Source organism: Fulmarus glacialis, unplaced genomic scaffold (assembly GCF_000690835.1).
Source record: "Fulmarus glacialis isolate BGI_N327 unplaced genomic scaffold, ASM69083v1 scaffold38327, whole genome shotgun sequence".
In the NCBI taxonomy this organism is placed as follows: domain Eukaryota; kingdom Metazoa; phylum Chordata; class Aves; order Procellariiformes; family Procellariidae; genus Fulmarus; species Fulmarus glacialis.
Genome location: NW_009225778.1, coordinates 11,165 through 34,404, shown reverse-complemented (window position 1 = coordinate 34,404; position 23,240 = coordinate 11,165). Strand labels below are relative to the sequence as shown.

Here is a 23,240-nt window from a genome sequence, read left to right as displayed (position 1 = left end):
TGGGGAGGGGGGAGCTGGCCCACCTCGGGGGTCTGGGGTGACCTGAAGCTGCCTGTGCCTGCAGCCCCGGGGGGTCCCCCGGTACAGCTGCCTCCCAGCCCTCCTGGATGGGGCTGCAAGTCTCCCCCTTTCCCAGGGTGAGGAGGGGAGAGGGATAGAGAAGCCGTGCCGTGGCAGACCCGAGCCTGGAGGTAGCGGGCAAGATCACTGGAGGGTAGGGAGGAGATCTTGGCTGGGGGTGTAGGGAGAAACTTTTACACAAGCCCTTCTTCATGTCCTAAAAAGCAGGGGGAAATGTCAGAGCTAAATACCAGCTGCGAAGGATCATTGGGCTTTTGTAAACTGCATATCAGCCATCACATCTCTGCTAGAGGAAAGGACGTCCTTGGAAGTGCTGGAGAGGAGCACGGGGAAGGAGTTGATAGCTCTTGGAACAGACCAGAGTTTCTAACCTCTCCCGATTTAATGCACATTAAATTGGAGCAACTGCCAAATGTATATCATGATGGTGATTTCCGCCTTGATTTTGGGCCTGAAAAGTGTTTGTGTGCCAAGAACTTAATGTGATATTTTCCAGCTGTGTACCACGTGCTCTAAAGTCAAGTCTTGTCCGTGTCCTTAAACTGTAGCTGCTACAGAACAGTGTCGTTAATCTTCCCATCCTTTCTGGTGGGAATACCATGTACTGCCAAACTGAGCTGTTAAGGGGCGGGGAGGAGTTTTCTTCTGTCAGAAGTTCTTAGCAAATTTTTGTGGTTTCTTTCCAAGAAACCATTTATGCAGCAAAGACAAGAAACTACCTGGCAAGATTACTCCTAGATTATACCTACACGCACAAACATGTAGCTGAAGGCAAAGAAACGTAGTTAACCTAATTAGAAACCACAGTGCACAAGGATACAGCTGATAAGGAGGTCAAAAAGTTTTAATATTGAGAGCATTTATAAAGAACAATATATATTGGCAAGGCTAGTGGGGGAGAAAGGCATGAGAAGAGAATTCATGGAGATTACGAAACTAATGGAAATAGGATTTTTTTTTTTCATTCATAAGATATTGCTAAGAAGAAAAAGTGGTATGATTAATAATTGGAGACAAATATAATTAAATCTCTAGCCCAGTTAGATGTATAAAGAAGCAGTTGTTCTTAGTGCAGTTTGTAAATGGAAAAACCAAAACCAGCACCCCTGTGGAGGACGTAGCAAAGCGTCGGGGGCTTCTTCCTCGCTGACGTACCTAGTGTCAGGCGTAAGGGGGGTTTTCACAATAAATAATAACAAAAAAAACCCTGTGAAGTACAAATGCGGGCTTAATTCTGTTTCTAGATCATTTGTCACTGCAAATTTCCTTGGCTAAGCGTTAAAATAATATAACCATTCACCATGCCCACAACTGGAGTGCCAGTTCCTGGACCGCAAGCCGATGGAAGGAAACGGAGCGGTGCCGCGCGGGCAGGCTCGGTTGGCCAGGATCGGTCAGGTAGGGCTGAGCTGGAGGCGGCGGGGGCTGTACATCTGACTCCGTCCTTCCAGCTTCCCTTTCACAGCGGGATGCTTCTCTGCATTAAGTTTTGCTTTTATTTAGGCAATTGCTGGTACTTTAGCGTGTTAATATCTTTGCAGAAAGCCGACTGCTAGCAATCCACAAGAAGGGAAATGGCCTTAGAGAAACACGCAAATTTTAGTTGTTTACAGCATCCCTTGGCGTTTGTGTACCTGATAGCTTGGCGCAGTTGTGCGCCTAGTGCTTTATCTCCCATCGTTCGATGGTAACTTGTTCCAGGCTTCACCGAAGATCTAACAACGGCTAAAAATGGGATTAGCTGCCTGTGTTTTAGGTAGTTGATCCTGCTTTGGGCTAAGGGATTAGAGTTGATCCTATTCTGGGGTAAGACATCTTGTTCTTATTAGTCCTGTGTTTTATCATCAATTTTGCTTTCTCTTTCACCAGCAGAATAAATGCTGTTGAAATGGTTCTGATCTGCTGTTTTCCAGAGATCCCCAAACCGAGGGGTACCTCAAGGATGCTTCACCACATCAGGCGTGTTTCTTCCTCCCTGGAGCATAGTTTTGTTCCAGAAGAGGTTTTCCGAAGCCTGACCTGTGCCAGCAGTTCTCTCTGCAGCCCAGAGTACTTACGGTCCCCGCAAACCACCAAAACCCCAATGGGCTTCAGGGTGAGCGTGTTTCTATCTCCTGCGTTTTTCTGTCCGGAATTGTCTCTTCACTGGGGGCATGTGTTCATTCCCTGGGCAAAAGGAAAGTTTGCCGACCTCGTAAGATAAATTTACCTTATATTGCATCACTTTTCTGACTGCACCATTTGATGCAGATCCAAAGTGCTGCCTTCCAGTCCCTGCAAAACGTCCTTGAGCCCTGGTGCTGCAGTGAAGCCTTTGCCGAGGCTGTTTTGTCCACACCAGTTTCTTTAGCCCCAAGACAGAAATAATGATGCGGAGCTTGTTTAGGCGGCCACCCTGACCTCTCCCACTCCTTGGCGTGTTTCTCGCTAAGAATGACAGCCACGTGTGCCTCCTCTGCAGGGCTGCCTGCAACCCCCGGATCGGCTTTGGCATTATCCTAATCGTCGGAGCAAGTTCAGACACCTGACAGACCACCCTGTCAGTTTGACGGGCGCTGGAAGGTAAGCAAAGAAGGGATAAGGAGCCCAGGGCGATGGAAAGACGTTAGAGCTGGGAATACAGAGCTAGGTCTCTCCCTTGGTCTTTTTTTATGGTAGGTGGCTGGATGAATGGACCAGCTGTCCAAGTTCGGGCTGGAGAGATTCGAGGGAAAGAAGTTTTGGGAATAATAAATGAGTTGCTAAATGAGCAATTTTTGGAACCATCCTTCCAAAGGATGCCAGGCTCGCAGGGATGCTCTGTGATCCACGATTAAGAAAAGAAGCTCTTCTGGCTTTAATGGACTTAACAGGGAATAGCTTTACACTTCTTTGTAAATAAGCAGAGCTTAATGGCGCTAGGAAGTGAAAAATGTTTTGCTCTATATCGGACGTTGGATATGTATGCGATAGGGCGTTGGCAGCAGACGTGAAAAATGGATAGGCAATGTGAGGTTAATCTGCCTAAAAAACCATGATCTCATCTGTCTTTTTTGGCCCAGGGGAGGGAGTCCTGGCCGTACGCCTGGCCTCGGGCTGAGCAGGACAAACCCACGCGTGGCTTAGGCTGGCAGTAAGGGAACGGCGGGTTGCCTGCGGGGTGGGTCAATGATCCAGCTCTTCTCCTCTGTTTCAGGGATGTCTCTTACCTGTGTGACATTGCGACTGGCCAAGAAGCTAAGAAATCAATGCCTGGCAAAAGCTCTTTTACTGAGAGTTGTCGGGACCAGAGAGGGAGCCGTGGTACAGTCCCACGTACTCCCGTGAGTGCTGGTGCAGGTGTTTCTCTGTGTGTATCATTAGCTGGGAGAAGGGAGGTCCTCATACACGTCCCCTGATGTTACCCTGGTCCTAAAACTCAGCGGCTCTCCTTGCAGCTCCAGTCCCCCGGTTCCCCTGCTGCCGTTCGGTGTTAGTTGTTTCAATCTGCTTTCAGACGTAGATTTGTTTCTGTCGGGCTCTGGAGGCGTGGAGTTGGAAAGGAAAAAGCAGCGTGAAAAGCTGCTACGTGAGCTTCCCTCTCCCGGCTGCCAAACGCATGTCCTCTTCGGGAGGGAACTGGGAGCGTCTTCATGTCTTTTATACTGATGTTTCGTGCTCTCTCTCTTTTCCATCCCTAGCGAGCAACCCTAGCAGATAGTCTGATTCCCAAGGAATTTCACATCGTGAAGAACAGGGGAGTTTTGCCCTTGAAGTACTTCGATCAGTGAGTGCTTTCTGGTTTACAAGGGTTTGTCCTCAACTGTTCAGAGCGGGGGGATAAAGTGAGGCTGAGGACGCTGCCCAAACACACCTCCTGCCATTGGGAAGGGGCAAGTATGAAAGGGAGGTTGTGCAAATCCCATGCCAATGACCAGGCTGTAGTTAACCCTGCAGAGCAAGGTGACCCTCCTTTTCTTTGTCCCTGCTGCTTCGGAGTGGCCAACAGAGAATTTCCTGTAGACTAGTACTGCTGCTCAGGGGGGTTTCAGTAGTTGGACATGAATGTAGAAGCTGAAGTCTGGTTTGATCCCTTGAGGCAATTTTTTAATTTTTTTGCTGTTTTTTTTTTTTTTTTAAATTTTCATTAGGTTCTCTGTTTTTCTTTTAGAATTGCTTTCTGCCACAAAGCTGGGCAGGCTCTGGGTAGTTCCTACTCTCACTTTATGCTTGTATAGACCTGCTGGCATCTTGAGTGTGACCACCCTGGGGTTTTTGTTTGTTTGTTTGCGATTTATTTATTTATTTATTTTTAATTTTTCAGGCTGTGAGTTTTGAATTGAGTTTACCAAGCCTTGCCCAAAAACGGCTACTGAGACTCCCCTTGGTCTCTCCAGACAACTTACTAAATTTAAAGGAGATTCTTTCTCATTGTTCAAGGATTAAAATACTAAGATTAGGAGTGAAATCCTCACAGCTTCTTTGCCAACATGATGTAACAGAACACTGTTGTCTTATTTCAAGACCTTATTTCAAGGTCTCCTGTGATCAGTCTCTGGGTGGGTGTGATGTGGATATGTGGTGCTCTTCTGGCCCCACCAGTAACTTTTAAACCCATTGGTCACTTCTTAGCCAAGTGCCACGAGAGGTCTTAAAAGGGAGAAGGTTCCTATAAGAATTATGGTGTTAGTGGCAAGAAGAAGGAGCTCCAGCTGGGGGAATGGCTGCAGGAGGTCCGATTCTTGCATTAGGCTCTGGATGCTCCCACTGAAGAGCAATCCTGTAGACCCTTCTCTGCTTCTCCAACCTTCATCAGCTTGTATATGGGACAAAGAGATTGAAGGAGAGAGTGGGATCCTGTAGCTAGCACTGGAAGGATTGCTTTGTAATCAAGTTCAAACATTTGTGTTTGTTTCAGTAAGTACACAACGTTGCTTGAAGACCGTGAAAAGAAACTACGGCTGTTCCCGTCCATGTAAGTACCACCCTGCGTGAAGTTGTTGGGGAAAAAAACCCAGCTGCTTGAATTTCATTTCCTGGGAAAATATCATAACATGCTATACAGAATAACGATGTGCCTCTTTCTGGTCTGTCAGGAAACCTTCTGGGAGGTTAGAGGTCATCCAGCTGATGGAGGTGATGGACAGCATGTTGGAAAAAGCTGGAGTAGACAAGCTGATCAGAGTAACAGGACCTTCACAGGTGGATAACTCGCTTGTGCCCCAATAACCTTCTTGTACCCAGAAAAATAACATCATGTTTTCCCCAGTGTTTATCCCTGCTGTGCTTAAACTACCTCCTAGCAGCTAGTTTCTGCCCAAGCCAGCTGTCTGTATGTCCTGTAATAACCAGGGGTTTCCTCTCCTGAGCTTCTCTTCATCTTCTTCTGATCCACAAAGAACAAATAGTTAGCTTGCTACATTTCTCGCAAAAATGCCAGAAGGGAATGCATTTGGCATGATTACTATGGAGGAATGAAGGCAGTAGCTGTCTCATCTCTTCATTGGGAGATAGGCTGCTGTGTTACAAAATGGGCCTTTGGAAGCCTTCATACACCTAAAAAGCTGGTGTCAAAGAACATCTGTACCTTGCTTTGCCTTATTTTCTGTTATTCTTGCATGGTGATGGGGAATGATTTTTGAAAAATGTAGAGCAATGCCTCAGGAGGAACTCTAGCTGGAATTAGCACAGAAGCTCCCATGAATGTTGACGGGAGGGTGGTCAGGATAGTGCATAACATGTTTGAAAACGAACCTGCAAATGCATGCAGGATGGCTCTTTCTCTTCTCCCTTATACCTTTAGTAGTGTTTTGTCCTCAAAGGGGAACCTGCTTCAAATGAAATGAGAGATCTGTGCTAACCTCTGTTGTTAAAGGAGTAGGCTGGCCATGCTCTGCAAGGCTGTGATTTTTCTCACTTCTTTTACCAGCTGCACAACTTGCTGGAGCTGATGAAGGCGGAGCAGAACATCTACAACATCGTCTTCCACGAGCTGATTCGGCAGGTCAGCGTGGACTGTGTGGAGAGAGGACAGCTGCTTTCGAAGCTCAGGTCATCATTAGCTAACCCCTTAATCCCCCTCTTGGTTTATGGCAGTGTCCTCTCGGGAGCAGCATTAGTTATCGCAGATTGTTCCTAATGTCCTTGCCCAGCAAAGCTAGCCCGTCGTGATGTAATTGGCGTGGGGTCCGGTGCCAGGAGTGAAATAGGATTTCCTTGCCTAGTTAACAACCGAGGCTAACGAGCCTCTGTTAGGTAACCTGGAGCTTGAAGTCGTGGCACTGTCACCACACTTGACAGTGTGGGCACCTTATTGGTGTGACATTCAATGGAATTTTTCACACGTAGAATAGCTGGTACTTCCCTCACGGCCGGTGTTCCCATGCTCAGATTACTATTTGTAGCAATTAAATTGTTCCAGAGTCTTTAAAATCCCCACTCCAAACACTCAAAAGATTGCCTTCTAGATAGCTTCCTGTGCAGTGAAAGGAAAGGGTCTTCAGATGGGTAAGAGAGATCTGCACTCTCAGGTAAATGCCTTTTTTGACTCATTTTACTGCAGGCAGAGGTACGTGAGTCTCCTGGAGCGGGTTCCTGAACAGATGAAGACCCTCTACAAAAAAATGATGGCACAGCAGTTGGTCAACAGACATATTGCAGAAGAACTACTCCGTTTTAAAGAATCTGTTGGACAGCTGGCCAGGTCTGAATCCTGCCTGATCCTAAGAAATTATCTCTATGCCCTAGGCTTAGTCCATTGATTTTGTTCGGTTTTCTAATCTTCCTCCCATAGGAGCAGGAAGATAGTGTTATGATTTGAAGCAGAGCTACAGGGACCACACTTGAGCCTCCTCACACTCTCGCTGCACCCTCTTAGTGCCAAATAATGTCAAAGCCACCTCCTTTCCTTAGCACACTGGAGGTTCGATGGTGGGGGTCTGCAGAAAGGGGTTGTTGGAGCAATGTGCGTGCATGGGAAGAGGTGGTCTTCAAGATGCCTTTCATCCCTACAGTGAGATGGTTGTGTTGGAGAAAGAGAGCCCTGCATGACAGTGTGGGGCCCACCAGCCTGTGTCTGCCGGAGTAGAGACCTTTGGGTTGGGCTAAGTTCCATTACATCTGTTCCCTGCTGTTTCAGCGAGCTGTACGAGGTACGAGAGCAGGACTGCAAGGTGACCAAAGAAGCAGAAAAAGCTCAAGAGGAGCTAGCTACAGCCATGCAGGAGGCTAAGGCGAATGCAGAGTAAGTTGTTTTCAAAGTTGAGGTTGGGAGATTTCTGCAGCGTGCTGGTTTCATTCTCTTGGGGTTGTTGGGAATGAGAGGTGAGGGCCGATTTCCTTCTGGGGAAGAGAGCTTGGCCGTTTATGATAAATGCCATGTTTTTGCTATAAATGCTAAACCCCTCAAAGGGACAGAAAGCTGTTCAAAACGTTTCTAGTTTTAAGTCATGAAAGATGCATTTATTGCTCAGGTGCTGGCACTCCCTTTTCTTCACCCCACATTCACAGCTGGTGAGCTCTTCATAGTCCAGCAGAGCTCTGAACTTCTAAGGGCCTGTGGACATCTCCAGATACCTAAGAAATCAGGGATTTAGGTGGTTGGTATCAGAGTTGTGGTGCTTAGGCACACAGATTCACTTACAGAGATTTGTATTCATACTGAATCCAAGTCACAATGGGAATATCAACAGAGAGGTGTTGTAGGGCTCAGGGAAAAGGACCTGTGAATATACAGGCTGTGTGGGAGGTGACTGAGGAAGGAAGGAGGAAGAGGAAATGTCTAAGAAAAGCTTTAGGAATTAGGAGAAAGACAGTAAACGTGAATGAGAAACACAGGTGCACATATTTCATTGTCTTTCCCTTCTTCTAGCCCTTTGGAAGAGTATCGGGAATTATACGAGTTACAGAGAAGACAACTGGAAGAGCAAGTTCTGCTGCTAGCCCAGGAGAGAGACGTTTGGAGCTCAGCTGCGTATGACCTGGCTCTGAAGGTAGATGCAGGAGATGAGTCATACATTGCAAGGTGTAAGCCATCGTAGCTAGCAGTCTTGTTCCAAGGGCAGATTTCTTCCCAAAGAACATTTTTATTCAATATGATTGGGTAGTAACACATCTCATACCTGCCCCGACCTAATTTCCTGAGGTCTGTTGTATTTCACATGTGTGTTTTTTAAATGGAAACCAGTTAATTCACATAGCATTTTTGCTACAGATCTCCAGGTTCTGTGCAGGAAGAACTTCTGTGAAATTAATATTTCCATTCAGAGATGGGTTTGACAAAAAAGTTTCCTATTCCTCATAATTTAGAATATTGTACCCAGATTCCTCACAGTTCCTCACAAAATATCATTCTTGGTTAATTCTGTGCTTCCTTGTTTGTGTGTCCTCCCTGTTTGTAATCTCCTACTTTATCCCATTCAAGTTTAAAATCTGTTAGCAGAAGTTCTGGGGCTGTCTGGGAGATCAGAAATTTATTTGTAAGGAAAGTGGACTCAACCGCTTGAGCTCCATTTCGTTGATGGTAAAGCTCCCGTGTTAATGTCAGATGCCTCTCTTCTCAGAAGAAAACAGTGCAAATAATAATGTTTTTTTTCAGATAGTAGACAGAAACCAGCTCACATTTGTTCGCAGGCTCCATGTTAGTGGAAAGACACTGACCAACGTTCTCAAGCATTTCATAGTCCTCTTAGCCTCAAAGGTGGGGACGTGCCTGTGATGGGTACCTGTTCAAAGTGTTTGCATGTGTGGTTTATGTAGCTCTACGGTTCTCAGTAAAGCATTCGGTACTTTGGCTGTTGTTTGAACTTTCAATGTTGGTCTAGTTTCAAACAAGCATTAAAATTTGAATGAGTTCACTCTCTTTCTGCTTTTCTCTCTTTACTCCATGTCCCCTTTTCTCTACCTGAAACTTTTCTTTTTTCCCGTTTCCCCTTTTTCTTTGTGGCTTTCTTCCCTCTCCCCATTCCTTCTCCCTAAAACCAAACCAGATCCAGGCTAGTGTCATTTCGGCCTCATAGGTATGGGGCTGCACAGTATCTCAATAGCATACAAGCAGCAAGGGGTCAAGTGCTCAGTTCTGGCATGCCCGGGGAGGGTGAGCCACCCTAGTCCCGTGTCAAAGGGTTTGTGAGGGCTGTGCTGTGGAATTACAGACACTTCCCAGATCTCTGATACGTGTATATCTCAAAATAGCTAGGGCAAAGGGAGAATTCCGCCGACTTGGATCAAAACAATCACAACAGTCCCTTTTCCCACCCTCTTGCTCAACGCCTGCAGGACACGGGAGACCTGGCTGATCTGCAGGAAGAGACGGAGCAGTTCAGGGAGAGGTTGGGTCACGTTGGAGCAGAAATAGAGCGTTCTGAGGAGTCCAGCCAGGGAAAACTTCAAATTGTCTGCAGCAGCCTCAACAAGCAGCTTCAGTACTTCCATAGCAGTGACTCGTGAGTGGCCTAGAGGACCGGGGGTAGCAGTCAACACCCTCAACCTTTGCCTTGTGACAGTAGGTCTCACTGGACCAGTGCAAACTGTGCACTGGCTCTCAGGTGCAGTGAGATTTGGTGCAATTTGCATGTCCCTTACTGCTCTACTTTTCTGCTTGATGCATTTATTTTGATAATCAGGTCCATAACGGTAACTCCAAAGTGATGCTGTGGCTTTGTGGTTGAATTCAGTGGAGCAAGGATTGTACCCTCCTGCTGCGAACCAGAGCATCCTTTTTGCAGCTGTCATTGCTATAACAGAATTCCTCTATTTAGTTTGGTTCATTTAACTTGAATGTACACGCATCGACGCTTCCATAGAGCATTCAATTCTCCCATGTACAGATACAAAATGCAACTCTGAGAGACATGAGGTTTCAAATCCAAAGTCATTTTGCGTATTAAGGTGCTTATATTTTTGTTAGTTCATTGTGATATGTTAAATAAAACAAAGCATAAATGCAAGCACAAAATGCAGAAATGCAGAGCCTGTGCATTAACAAAAGACATCACTTTATACATTTCATTTGTAGAGCTTCAATATGTGCTTGAATTTGATTTTTGTCTTTGCTGGAAGTAACATATTTTCTTAACTGACTCCCCGTGTTTGTGTTATGTTGACTGAGAGAATAAAAATCTCTGGTTGAGTAGGGCCTTGTGTTTTTTACTTCTCTTTCAAGTTACAATTTGTATCACAAACATGGTATGCATAGACTATACATCTTGACTCTTGGTTTTACCTTGGCTACTAAAGGAGTTTTTGCTCTCAGCTTTCATCCCTTCTTTCCCTCTGCTTTAGCTCCTCTCCGATGAATGAAAAGCTACTGGATGAAATCCTACAAGATATCAAGAACTTGATAAATGTAAGATTTTGGGGGGTTGGACGTATTATCGAGTGGTATCTGTGCAGAAAATTACCACGTGTTAGCTGAGCCACAGTGAGCATCTATGCCCATCACAAATGTGAACGAGCTCAAAATCTTTTCTGCTGAAGCTTAAGCTAAGAGTCTACACATGAGAAGTTATAATTGACCAATACCATAGTTCAGCCAGTGCATTAAACTTAGTTGTGCATTTGAGCACTGTCTGACCGACAGCTCCAGTGAGTGATAAATTATATTAAGCACTCAGAATTGTCACCAGGAAGTTTCCAACTTATTGTGCTATCTACTCACTGTAACATCTTTATGCTTATGGATTCCTCACACTTCTCTTACCTGATTTCCATCACCTTTCTGTTGCAGCCAAGGGGTGGCCCAACTTTTTGGGGCACGGCAAGCTTGCTACTTTTCTTTCAGATGCTAAAAGAAGACCTAGAGCAGTACGGAGGGGAGGTGCACCTAAGAAAGACGGAAAGTCTGAGGAGCGCTGCCAGCCTGCAGGAGCACTGGACGGAGCTGGGACAGACACTGCTGAATCGACACCGGGACTCTGCTGGAGCGTTGCCTCCACAGCACGCTGCCCTGGAAGAAATAAACCGAATGGCCTGTGAACTCTACTGGCAATACAATATAAGGATAAGTGGGAATAATGGTAAGGAACGACCGATTTTGCAGTTCAGTCTTTCCTTGGGGATGCCGGGAGAGTAGCAGGTAATAAAGGACCAGTTGACAAAATCTGTACTGGCTTTTTCCAAAGCTCAAGTCTGACCCCCAGATATGTGCTGGGAATCAAAAGCATTCAAGGGATAAACTCCAAGTAACCTTACTTGCAGTCACACGTGAAAAGAATATCTGAAATATTAAAAGTGATACAGTGCAAAGAACATGCAATGCAGATAAGACGTAGGGAAGTCGTGTGTTATGTTCAAAGGGAGCGTGGGCGCTTTGTGATTATGTAGATAAAGCATGGGAAAGAAAATAAAAGTAAAAGGAAAGAATGGATGCTTAAAATGTAAAGTAAAACATCACTTTGGAGATCATTAACCAGGTAACACTGTCTCAGAGGGTAATACTTTTTTTATTACTTTATCATTAACACAAAGCTATCTTAATCTAGATATTGAATTATCTTGATAATAAAGTATGTAAATAAGTGTTTTCTTTGCTGATATAAAGTTACCATGTCCTGTGTGAGATAACAAACATAAGTTGGGTAATTTGCAACTAACTTTCTCAATCTCTGCCTCTACAAGACCTTGACTCACTTCTGATTTCAGAATTGTTTTCCTCTCTGATGTTTTTTTAATCATCTTCTTTCCTTTTAGCAGACTAAAACTAAACTGAACCTGTGCTGTCAGAACTGCTACTCATGTTTGCTAAGCTGCTTCTCATACCTGTCATTTATTCTTTCACTCAAGGTTATCCTGTGCTTCTCCCTACATTATCTTATGCTACATGTTATATTTCAGCCTACTAAAGGAGCTGAGATAGAATGATAAGTCTGTCCATCCTAAGAGACAGCTAAAGGAATTAAATATTCCTGGTAGTTCTCATTAGAAAGTGAGAGAAAGAAGAAGGAACAGGGCCATAATTGGCCAGAACACCAGCATGGCAAAAAGTTAACAGCCAGTTGTCAGAAGCCTCGATATTTAATCATGGTCTGAATAAAGGGCTAGGCAGCACAGCGCAGACAGCTGATCCAAAATTGCTGTAAGAGATTATAAAGAATAGGTAAGAGACAATACTGAGAACATGGTAATTTTGTCCCGTAAGGCAATGGTACTCAGTTACCTGAAGTATTTCTCAGTTACCTGAAGTATTTCTTATCTTCTAAGAGCTGATTACCTGATCTCAAGCAGCATGTGCCAGAAATACAAAAGATTTGGTCTTTGATGACGAGGATTAGAGATGCAGAGAGAACAATGAGATATGAGATTGTTTTAGACAGGAGATATAAGAGAGGACTTATATGAAATTTGTAAGGTTTGGCTTAAGGTCTTTGCTTTTATTTAGTCTTCCTTTATCACTTCTTAAAGCCTTCACAGCATACCTTCTTTGTGAGAATAAGACGTTTTTGACTCTGAAATTGGCACTTGGGACCTCTCCAGCGAGCTCCAGTTAGGTCTTCCCTTTTGCTGGGGACTTGATTAAGTTTATAAGATAAATGCAATGACACAGACAGCCTTTCCAAAGCAAGACACTATTTAATAAGGATCCAGAATACTGTGTAAGGTCTAATATGGCCAAACCACATGTAAGCGATCAGAAGTGACTGTTCTCCCTCATCCCATGCCCTTCTGGGACCCACCTCTTTTCTTCTTTGCTCTTAACCTGATGCTGCATGGCAAGAAAACTTAAATAATATCATTCCTACTACTACTTGGCCTCCTGGTCGTTAAAAAATAATGCCTGGTTGTGGGGCTTCCATAATGCGCTCTGAAAGGCTCCACCCTGCAGTGGGTAACCTCCTCCCTTTCTTACCAGTCTGGACATCCCAGCACTGCTTCATTGCGCTTCTCCCAATCCAGAGGAGAAGTTAACCAGTTCTACCCCACAGCTGTACGGTGGGAAAATGAGCCATGCATCAAAATGATTGACATATTAAAAAAATTGTCAGCACCTCCATGTGCTTAACATGCCATCTTTGCTACAAGATGTCACGGAGGCCAGGACCTCACCAGGATTTAAAGAAGGCTTAAACATTGGATATCAAGAGGCACCATTGTTACATTTCAAGCATATTCCCCAATAAACAGGTAATATCCATTAGCATGTGCCAGATGAGTGAATGAACACGTAATTTACTACCTTGTCCATGCATTTTGCACATCTGTGGTTACTGTATCGCCTGTATCTTTGAAGAATCAAGTTGTAACTGCAAAGCTGTTTTAAAAAGAGTTATATTAAGCCTTTATATAACGAGGCAGCCAAATCTGCCAAGACAAGACGGGAAGTCAGGGCTTCAAATCAAGCCCATTTTCTTTCAGCTTGCTTTGAATTCAGTGCTTACTAAGCAGCTCATTCTTAGTCCTAAGTGTAGCCAGTTCCCATATAGGCTGTTCCCACATAGGCTGTTCATCCCTCTCGGCCTCCCTCTTTGAATTCAGCTTTGTTTTTGTTGGCTGAAAGAATTGTAAATAAAGGTTCATATTTTCTTCCCCCGCAGGCACAGCTAGGTTTTTGACAGCCTTGGTGAGAAGTATGGAAGATTGGTTATTCAAGGTGCAAAAGCCGAAGCAAGGTTCTAGCATGCATGAAGCTGAGCTGCGGGCATTTTATCACAAGATTCCTGCGTGGCTGGCCCAGGTGGATGCAGTGATGAGCTGTTTAGGTTCCAGCCAGTCGCATGAAGCTGAGTGTGATAAGAAACCGCATTTCCTGTAAGGATAGAGGTGGTAATTGTGTCTGGGCTGGCCTTGTACTTAAATTACACTCATAAGAAAAGAGAAACGTTCTTTTGTGGGGATCCTGACGCAGGAAACTGGCAGTGGGATAAATGTGATCAGCTGAAGTGTTAAAATGATTGGCAACTGCCTTTCATTTGCTTTCATTCGGCAATATCTGTAGAAACAGTTGGTGGCTTCAATATCGTTCCTGGAACACCACCGTCTCCCTCAGAACTGCCACCTGCTTTGGAAATCTTGACATTTGAAGAAAACCCAAAATATGTGATTCTTTTACAGACAGATTTGTGGGGGCATATTCCTCTTCATGGTGCTTCATTGTCTTTGGTAAATATCATAAAGAAATAAATCATTCGCAGAGCACATGCATAAGTATATGCATGTGATTACTTGCAATTAAGAGATTACTTGCAAATGCCAAGTTTGCCCACAACTATAGCATTAACAAAAAAGCCTGTGTCATGTTTCCAGCATATGGTGCACTAAAATACGTCATTTTCCTTGAGTTGGGAAGCAAAAGGTGTCTTTGAGACAGGAGACCCTCGGGTCTGGTGCACTAGAAGTCACTTTGTTTCTGGATCTGGTTTTTTTTCAGGGTGGTACCTAGAGAATTTTTTCAGATGATTCAGCAATGGATTCTGTCCATGAATAATGAGGTTGAGAAGAACATCACGCATCTGAACGAAAAAGTAAGCGCAAGCCTGAAACTTGCTAGGGATAAGAGCACTATACCTAGTATTCAGTCTTTCCTTTAATTTCCATCTGGCCACAGCGCAGTTGTGAGGAACGCTTGTTTCTCATTCAACACTTTCTTTCCTGTTTGAGTTGTGGCTTTTGTCTTCCAGCCAAAGGAGCAGAGGAGAACTCCTTTAAAAATAGCTGTAAGGTCTCCTATACGGTGCATGAACACCGTTTTATTATTTCATCTTTAGCAAGCATTTCCTCTGGAATAACATTGATATTTCCAGTTCAGAGAGCTGTTGTGGCTGCTAGCTCTCTGTGGTTTTACTTCTTTCTCCCACGATTGTAGACTAGAGGCTCTCACTATGCATTTTTTGAGTGTTCTATAAGCGTGGTGTGTGATTTTTGGTTTGTTGCTGAATTCTGGACACGAGGGTGCGCCTCGTGGCTGATAGGCAGCATATGATCCTAAACAAGAGAAGGATAGGTCCACAGTAGGAAACGATGTGTTCATAATGGGGATGAATATGGGAGAAAAAATGGTAAAAATAAATGTTTCTGTCATTAGGTCAGTTTGCAAATTGAATTAGGTAGGGCATTGACTTACATGAAATGCACTGACTTCAGACTACTTGGCAAGACCAGTCATTTATCACTGGTTTAGATTTGCTCTGATGTTTTCTGCAGGTGACTGAACTGCACAGAAACCTGACCCTGTGGCTGGTGGATTTGCTGAGATACATGACAGCAGACCGCTTGTCCTGGGAGTGTCCTCAGCGGCAAGAGTCAGACACAGAGATGGACGAGGAGCTCAGACTTCTGAGGGTTCATAAGCTGCAGCACGGAGCTGAAGAGCTGGTTGCAGAGATGGGCAGACTCGCTGGTTCTATAGTCAGGTATCAACAGAGGTTTTCAATTTCATCTAAGGGTGTTTTCTTAAGGAAAAAATGTGTAGTGTGCTGAGAGATTGATCACGATGACAGATCCCATCGATTTGGTTGTCCTTGGATCTCTTCCCAGGTCTTAAATGGGCCTTACTGGAATTTGTAGGGAGCCTAATAAGATAGGAACACCTAAAGAGAACGGCAGTGCCTGCTTTGTACCTGGTACTGCTATAAAACATGCTAGCATCTGTGATTGCGTGGGCCCTGCCCACACTTCCGAGGATGACCTCTGGAGGAGGTAAAGGCAGTACAGGCAGCGAGTCTGCAGTCCAGGTCACCTGGAGCAAAGCCTCCACCTGATTCAGAATCTGTGCTCACACATCTGTGGGTTAGTACAGAAATGGCACGGACAAGCTGTCTGGGAAGTTGTTGTGTGAGTGGAGTAGGCGAGGATTGCTTTTCTGGAGACTTCTCTATTGCAGAGGTCTACAGATAGCTCCTGTACCTTGCTGACAGCAACGGGCTCCTGACTGAAGGGTCTTTTCCAACTTAAAGGATTCTATGATTCTAAGCATTTGAGGGCACTCCTGCAGGGCTCATGACATTCTGCATCTTTGCAGCTCCTGCCGCGAGATTGTCAATGCAATCGTTCGAAAGAAACGGGCTGAAATGGATTTAGAAGCTGATTTTGAGATGGAGGAGCTGAATAAGATCAAGGTAAAAGGTGCCTGTGTTTCCAGCTGTCTAGGTCTGGGGTAGACGAGACTGCATTTGCTTTGTGAAAGGTAGAGAAAAATATATGTGAGGGTGTCAAGAATGAGGAAGCTCCTGCTACTCCAGTGGACTACCCTGGTCCCCCAAGTTCCCTACTGACTCCGCAGTCCTGGAAAGCAGATAAAGCTGGATCAGGTCATGTTCAGTTTTAATATTTCCCTTACCCTTTTTCAGGATACATATGTAAGGGCTCTCCTGTGAGATTTATTCCATATGAGCGGCAGTAGATTCACCTCTGGTTCAAAGTTTGTCAGAGCCACGTACATCCAGACTTGAGTGGTGCTTAGGAGTTCCTGGAGGTACTTGGTGCAATACACCTTTATACAGATGCAGTTGAAACTTTTTGCAGTCAACTGACCTACCTGCCACCTTCTTATTCTACACTTGCATGTAAAAGCTCTTAATTGCTACCACTGTCATTGCCAGTGTTTAGCTGAGCTTTGCCTGTGCTTTAGGAATGGTAGACCCATCCTGAAGCCCAAGGCTTCCTTGAGCACAGGGCAAACGGCATTGCTTCAATGAATGTAAGAAGCTTCTGTGCAGGGATTGAAAATACTTGTGCTTCTGTTCTGCGGTACGTTAGCGAGTGAAAAATTAACCCTTGGGATTTACACTCATTTCTCCCCACGTGGGCTGGGGCAGTGGCTGTGACAGATGTTCTGTGTTGGCCTGAGGAGGAGCCTGTTGAAGGAATTAGTTGGTGGGAGTGATTAGCTGGTGACAGATGCCATGTCTGAAAGCTTGGAGAAATGTGTCTTCCTTTTCCTTTGTAGGGTGAGGATGGAAGGGTCCAGGTAGGTCCCTGGAACAGATAAGGACAGAAAGGTGGAGTTATTTACCTGACTGAATGAATATGGTAACAGCTATTTTTTTCTGCTCAATAATCCCTGAATAATCATTTTCTGTTTTGTCTTCCCAGACTGAGTGCTGTAATTGGATTCAAGTGTGTAGTCTTCTCCTTTCAGAGATCAAAGGCACTCCTGTCTCCTTTCTGGATTTAGAAGACCTGAAGAAACTCTTTGGACCAGAGGTAGAACTGAGAAGACTCTTTGGGTCACTGCATTTGCTGTTCTAGGTTGAACCAGTCTGAATGAAGATCTGCTTCAAAACTTTTCCTTAAGGAAGCAGCTACGGTTCAGTTTGAGGGAAGGTTTAGCACGGGGACATGCACGCACTCAAAGTGGCAGCTAGAACTGTGAAGTGTTGTGACTGTAAACTTGTTAAAAATCACAGTGCTTCTTGGGAGGGCAAGTCTGAGGCAAAACCAGGGCTTCAGTGGAGCTAGGAGATTTTTACCCCACTGGTAGATCAGTTCCCCATGGTGCGTGATCGCTTTTGCTTCACCCATTAGGGCGGACCTTGGCTGGAATACTGATGGTTGCCTTGCCCAGGAGGTCAGGCTGAACTTCTAGTTTAATTCCTTATGTGGCTAGATGGATGTCTGAGAGTGCCTCTGACAATCAGATGTGTTTTATAGATGGTTGGCCTGGCGTTGGCCTAATTTCATATGAAACAGGCTAAATTCAGATGAGGAAATGGTTTTAGATTTATTGTCTTGAGCAATTTGTTTGCGTCAGTTCTGAACTCAGTCCCCAAGCAGAGTGACATTGTTCATGACTTGGTGTACAGCCAGTGCTGTAGCTCGCATGCTGCCTCTCTTTTTCTCCGTGCCATGGCCTAAACAAAGCAGGTATGCCACAGTGGGTCCTGCTTATGTAATGTTCAGTAATTAGCATATTCATTTGTGACTTGAAATATATTCATACTCAGGACCTCCTAGGTGGCTGGAGTCCAAGTCTAAATATGTGCAAGAGAAAGTCAGAGACCAGCTAGCTTTGCCTAGGTTATTTGGATGGACAAAGGGAGCGCGCTACTAACCCGATCCTTACAGTGCCTTACAGGAATTGCAGTTGAAGCTTAAGCTTAAGGACACTATCATTTCTTCAACTCAGGAAGAGCTTGAAGCTGAAGATGCCAACAGCAGTAGGAAACCCATAACAGAGGAAGAAACATTAGAAGTAAAGGAGGAAATTGCTATTATGCAGGTGACTATAGTAGCTGCAATATCCTACTTTTCAGCAGGGCCTTTTTATTTATTGCTCGGTGTATGCGATGTGAAACATGGCCTTGCAGCTGCCTTGAATGCCACTAGGCTACTGGCATCTCCTATTTCTTGTTCCTTTTCTCTCTCAGCAGCAGCCAGGTGCTGGTATGGATTATCTGACTGAGGGCAATGAAGCTACTGCAGACATGATCAGATATGTAGGGCATGACTCCAACATCCACCTGAAGTCTCTGAAGTCAGACATCGTTTCGGTTACAGGGGTAGGAGTCTCCACCACACCAATGGTTTTAGCCTGTTGGCCGAGATTTGGAGCTGGGGTTTAGCTATCTACTCAGACTCTCTTTTGAGACCCCCTTTAACACGTTTGTGAGACCTGCTGGGGCAGTGCAAGGTGCTGGTTTCTCTCTGATTCCTCTCTTCTTGCAATTTATAATCATTAGCACAGTTACCACAGCTGCAATTTGTCCTCCTGACCCATGCGTTACTGTCACAGCCCCGGGACTTTTGTGGGACCAATAATGGGTGATGTGTGTAGTCTGAACCAGGACTATCTGCATAGACTGGGATGGTGAAAATGGTTTGGCACTGAGCACATGGGAGGAGTTTAAGAGGGTTCAGAGATTCAGGGAGATCCCACAACAACAGGGAAGCAGGAAGTTCAGGTTGTTTTGGCCTCCTAGATCCTTGTTTTCTCCACTTGCCTTTGGGATGGTGCTCTTTGGTAAAGTTGCTCTTCAGAAGTCATAGGGCCTGCCTTTTGCAGTCATTCCCTGGCCAGTCAGTTATCCAGAGCGGAGCCTAGAGGTACAGGCATTGTGGATCTTTAGCAAATTGTCACTGAATGGTCCCACTCCTTCAGCATGCTGCATTGCTGAGTGTGCCTTGCCCTTCATGCTTTAAAGGAGGGCAGCTAGTGCAGAGTGACAGTGGGAGATACAGGAGCATTTCTTTATGGACTTTGATTTGTTTTACAGAAATGAATCCCTGGAAATCACAATTACCTTCCAAAGCTTAGCGTAGGAGCCTTTTAACAGTTACTTTTACAGAAAAACCCTGGTTGTCGTCTTCACATGAAGAAAACTGACTTATGCCTGTCGGACTCTGTGAGGACTTGCCTCTTTCTGTTCTCTGAATATCGTTTTGTTGGTTTTTTTGCTCCTGGTCAGGCTACAGCCATCTCCAACCTCTGTAACTCTGTGAATGCACCAGCAACCCAAGACTATGAGCCAGTGAGAGTTTCATGTCTGAGTCAGAAAAGCATTTTAGTCTATTTTTAATGCCAAGATCAGTTCAGTGCCTGAACTAGCTCTGGTTTTACATGTTTTGCTGACACTGAGCTCTCATCTGTGTTGTGACTGTGCACTGAGACACCAGCACCAAACCAGGCACATGCTGCAGATGAAATGTGGCATTGTTGGTTTCACGTTCACTTATAGAAGGTTTTGCTCTTCTCAACCAGAGGGAGATGACCGCCAGCAAGTCGTCGACTCCCTTTTCTCAGAAAGAGTTTGAAGCCCTGGCAATGCTGGAACATCTGCAAGTGCAGCTCCTGTGAGTACTGGTCCTGTGCTGGAGGCATGAGCAGGACAGGGTGTCATCCCAGGCAAGTGCCTGTTCTGCTCTCTGATAAGGTTCTGCTTCATCCAATATCTGTTGGCTTAATTTTGGGTTTCCTTCTGTTCTGATTGTCTTGGGCCATTGACTGTGATTTATGTTAGCTGAAGATATGACCCATGTCAGCTCTCCTTCATCTGTATGCAGATTTTCCGTTTTGTGTACTCATGAGGTACGTAGCAGAGGTACTCGTGATGGTTTTCTGCAAGACTTCTTAATACTTCGGGTCCTGTTAGACTTGCAGGGTGCTATGTGAATGCAGCTGAGCGCTTCCAGGGCCTGCTAGTGCCCAGGAGCTTGGTAGGTACAGCCATGCAATGTTGTGCCTAAGTGTGGGGAAGGGACACCCAAGAGGCTCCGTGCAGAATCACATCAAGGTTTGTGTTTGGTAATGACTTCTTCCATGCCTAAGCAGGCTTGGGCACTCTGAATTACATTCCCTCATACTTCTTGTTTTGTCTGTGAGCTCGCATTATCCAGGATAAGCCCATCTCGTTAGCCTTGCTAATAGAATTGACTGTGCTCTGTATTTATCCTTGCACAATGAAGAGCAGCATCTCACCCTTTGCTAGCAAACACTGAGTTTTAAAATTAATTCAATTTGCAGGGTTTATATAGATGTGCCATGAAGTCCTTTATAGATCTTTTAACAATGCCCTTCTCTGAAACCGTAAATGTGTTTTACAGAGTCAGTCAATCCTACTGAACACTTCAGCTTTCTAAATCTTTCTTTTGAGTATCCTGCCAGCAGCTGCTTAGATTTCAGGTTTTGGCATTATCTTTGCTTCTGTGTTTCAGAGAAACAGAGATCCGTGCTCAGAATGCAGAGGAGAGATCTGAAGGTCTTGAACAGAAGCTGGAAGAAGCTCTGCAGAGAATCAAAGAGCTAGAGAGTGAGCTGGAGAAAGAGGGGAAAGTCATCCCAGAAGCAACACACAAAGAAGGGCAAGGTCAGGAGAATCAATATTCTGAACCCTCTACTAGATGCAGAGAGGGAAGCAATCTTTGAGGACACCTCATTCATCTCCCATTTAGTGCAGGACCCTTTCCTCCTGGCCACGTCCTAGGGTTTTGTCTAGACTCTTTGTCAGAGGCCAAGCAAGGAGGCTATTACCATGACTCTAGATGGGGACAGAAAGAACTGCTGAACATGGTCTGTTTTTGAAAGAAAGTAATTTTGTTTGATTTTGAAATATGACACAGGGTCTATATCTAGGAGATCACTGTAATTGGCTTCATCTTCCTTGTAAGTGAGTGTTCCGTTACAGTCAAGAAGATCTGTTTAGGATCACTGATTTTGGGGTAGAAAAGAAATAATGTTCCTGGTCCCTTCAGTCTCAGAGGCCACAGACCTTTTGCATTTATAGCACAGGACATTATTGCTGTCTCCAGGAGTTGTTTGAACACTGCTGACCTACTGATCTTGCCCATACGGTGTGGCAGGGAGTTCCTTAGGTCGCATGTTTGTTGTGGATGAAAGCATTTCCTTGTGTCCTTTCTCAACTGGATCCACACAGATATAAGATGTGGAGAAGGGGGAAGAATGGGAATTAAAACTTCTTCCCTTAGTCCTTCAGTGTATCCTATCTCTTTGACATCCAAGTCAGAGGAGAGGCTAATTTGTTTGTTAAGAGTGTGATACCTTGGGCATGTTTTTACTCTGCGGTATTTTTAATGGCTTTGGTTTGTTGTTTTGTTTTTCTTTCAGAAAAATATTCCCAAGAAAGCGTCTCAGAAGTCGGGGCCTGCTCAAGTCCCAAAGCTTCTACCTCTGGCCAGTCCAAGGGATCCACAAAAAGCAAATATTAAACAGCAGCAATGCCTGAGTAGTTTCTTCATGCCCATTCATAGTAGCATCTCACCCCTGATCCACTGCCTTACTCCTCATCCACTACCCCAACATCTCTGTGCCATCTCAGCATTTACGCTGTTCTTCTAGCTGGCTCTATCACTTCCACATCTGTCTTGCTTGTCCTCTACCTCCTCCCACAGCTCTAATATCTTTACAGCTTGTCTTCCTTGTAATACCATTGCTACTTCGACTTTCTCCACACCTCTCCTGCCTGTGTGCCCTCCTCCCCTCCCCTTGCCCTGTATTTGCCTCCTGTTTGTGAGAGATTGATGCTGCTGTCTCATTCTGCCTCATCCCTTTTGGATCATGCAAGTAAGTCGTTTGCACCTCTTTCCTCTCCTATCAAGGGTTTTTTTCTCAGTGCCAGCGTGGCCTGGTTGTGTATCTGATAATGGGTACCTCCTTCTTCCTCTGGGCTTCAGATGATGCAGTTACCAGCTGACTGGTTAGGAAGAAATTGTACAGAAATTGTTCAGAATTGTCCAGACAAATTTTTGTTCGTCTTTGAATCTTCTTCTTTTGAAGGTTTTGTCCTTCTTTCAGAAAGCATAAAGCAGCCTGAAGCTGTGCGTGTTCCTGAAGGCCTTTCTCAATTGCTGCCACAGGAGAACTGCCTGTAACCAAGGTCACAAAATCAGACTTCAGATTATGCCAGTTCACCTGCTCAGTGCACTGGGATGGCATTTAAATGCTCCATCTCCGTGTGATCTCTGTGTTTGGCATCTGAGCCTCCTGGCTCCCCATCCGCAGCACCCCTATACCTCAACATGCCAAACTGCCCAGTGAAGTGGCCACCTGGGACTTCTGCCTCTGTCAGGTCCCCAAAGTGGAGCAGTCTGTATAATTATAAAGCTCTGCAAGGCCAGCAGAGCTGCCTGGGTTCGGCACGACTCTGCAATTTGACCCAGTCTCAGCTTGGAAGAGCAGGCAGTGAAACTGTCAGGAATCACATCAGCTCAGACAACCCTTGCCAACTCCCTCGGAGTAAATTCTATTTTGGAAACATGATATATCACTAATCCTGAAGTACATTTTTAAATGATGTTTTCCTTCTGCAAGGTTTTTGAATGTAATATCTCCTGAAGGTAAAATGACAAGTTTCTGCCAGCTCTGTATATGTAAAAGAGAGAAGATCCTGCTGGAACAGGGGATGCTCTTTGGAATTGAGGATGCTCTTAGCTATAATTTGCCTTTTCTGTAACTGCAGAAAAGTTACATGTTTGAAAAAGCTAAGCCTGACTTCTGCAGATATGAGTGCAAATAGGGTAATGTGTGTGCCCTGACGTAGTACTGCATGTCTCTTGACAGTCATTTCTCAGACTAAGTGTTGTTCCTTTGAGACATTATCTGCAGAGTTGTTGGTCCTGATGTGCCAAGGAATCTTGGTCTGGGTGGATCATTTTACACAAAGTTAGAAATGCAGCAAGAGAAGTGTTCAGAGAAAGGATCATCTGCAGCTCACTCTGTGTAGTATTACACCCTTTTGCCCTAGGTTGGGAAACAGTGGCCTATTCCAGCAGCATGAGAAATAACCACAACCAGCATTGGAGAAGTAACTACACAG

At 44.9% G+C, this 23,240-nt stretch overlaps 1 protein-coding gene across 1 annotated transcript; it reads left to right on the top strand.

Annotated features, from left to right (window-relative positions):
- The first annotated feature begins 1,382 nt into the window (after window positions 1–1,382).
- On the top strand, window positions 1,383–21,633 carry AXDND1 (axonemal dynein light chain domain containing 1). The gene is made up of 25 exons (XM_009582594.1): window positions 1,383–1,479; window positions 1,995–2,176; window positions 2,543–2,643; window positions 3,257–3,383; window positions 3,741–3,826; window positions 4,958–5,014; window positions 5,136–5,241; window positions 5,969–6,090; window positions 6,602–6,742; window positions 7,178–7,282; window positions 7,910–8,030; window positions 8,636–8,737; window positions 9,316–9,482; window positions 10,321–10,384; window positions 10,820–11,054; window positions 13,569–13,782; window positions 14,402–14,495; window positions 15,175–15,383; window positions 15,992–16,088; window positions 17,065–17,175; window positions 18,047–18,190; window positions 18,339–18,470; window positions 19,670–19,761; window positions 20,623–20,774; window positions 21,533–21,633. Exons 1-25 carry the CDS (start codon window positions 1,383–1,385, stop codon window positions 21,631–21,633), a joined length of 3,159 nt encoding a protein of 1,052 aa, XP_009580889.1.
- The last annotated feature ends 1,607 nt before the right edge of the window (window positions 21,634–23,240 follow it).

Excerpts from the sequence above, each read along its gene's own strand:
- AXDND1 (XM_009582594.1), top strand. The coding sequence starts at position 1,383 with ATGCCCACAACTGGAGTGCCAGTTCCTGGACCGCAAGCCGATGGAAGG. Across the intron at positions 8,031-8,635 it reads CGTATGACCTGGCTCTGAAG|ATAGTAGACAGAAACCAGCT; the intron begins GTAGATGCAGGA and ends GTTTTTTTTCAG. Across the intron at positions 20,775-21,532 it reads AACACACAAAGAAGGGCAAG|AAAAATATTCCCAAGAAAGC; the intron begins GTCAGGAGAATC and ends TTTTTCTTTCAG.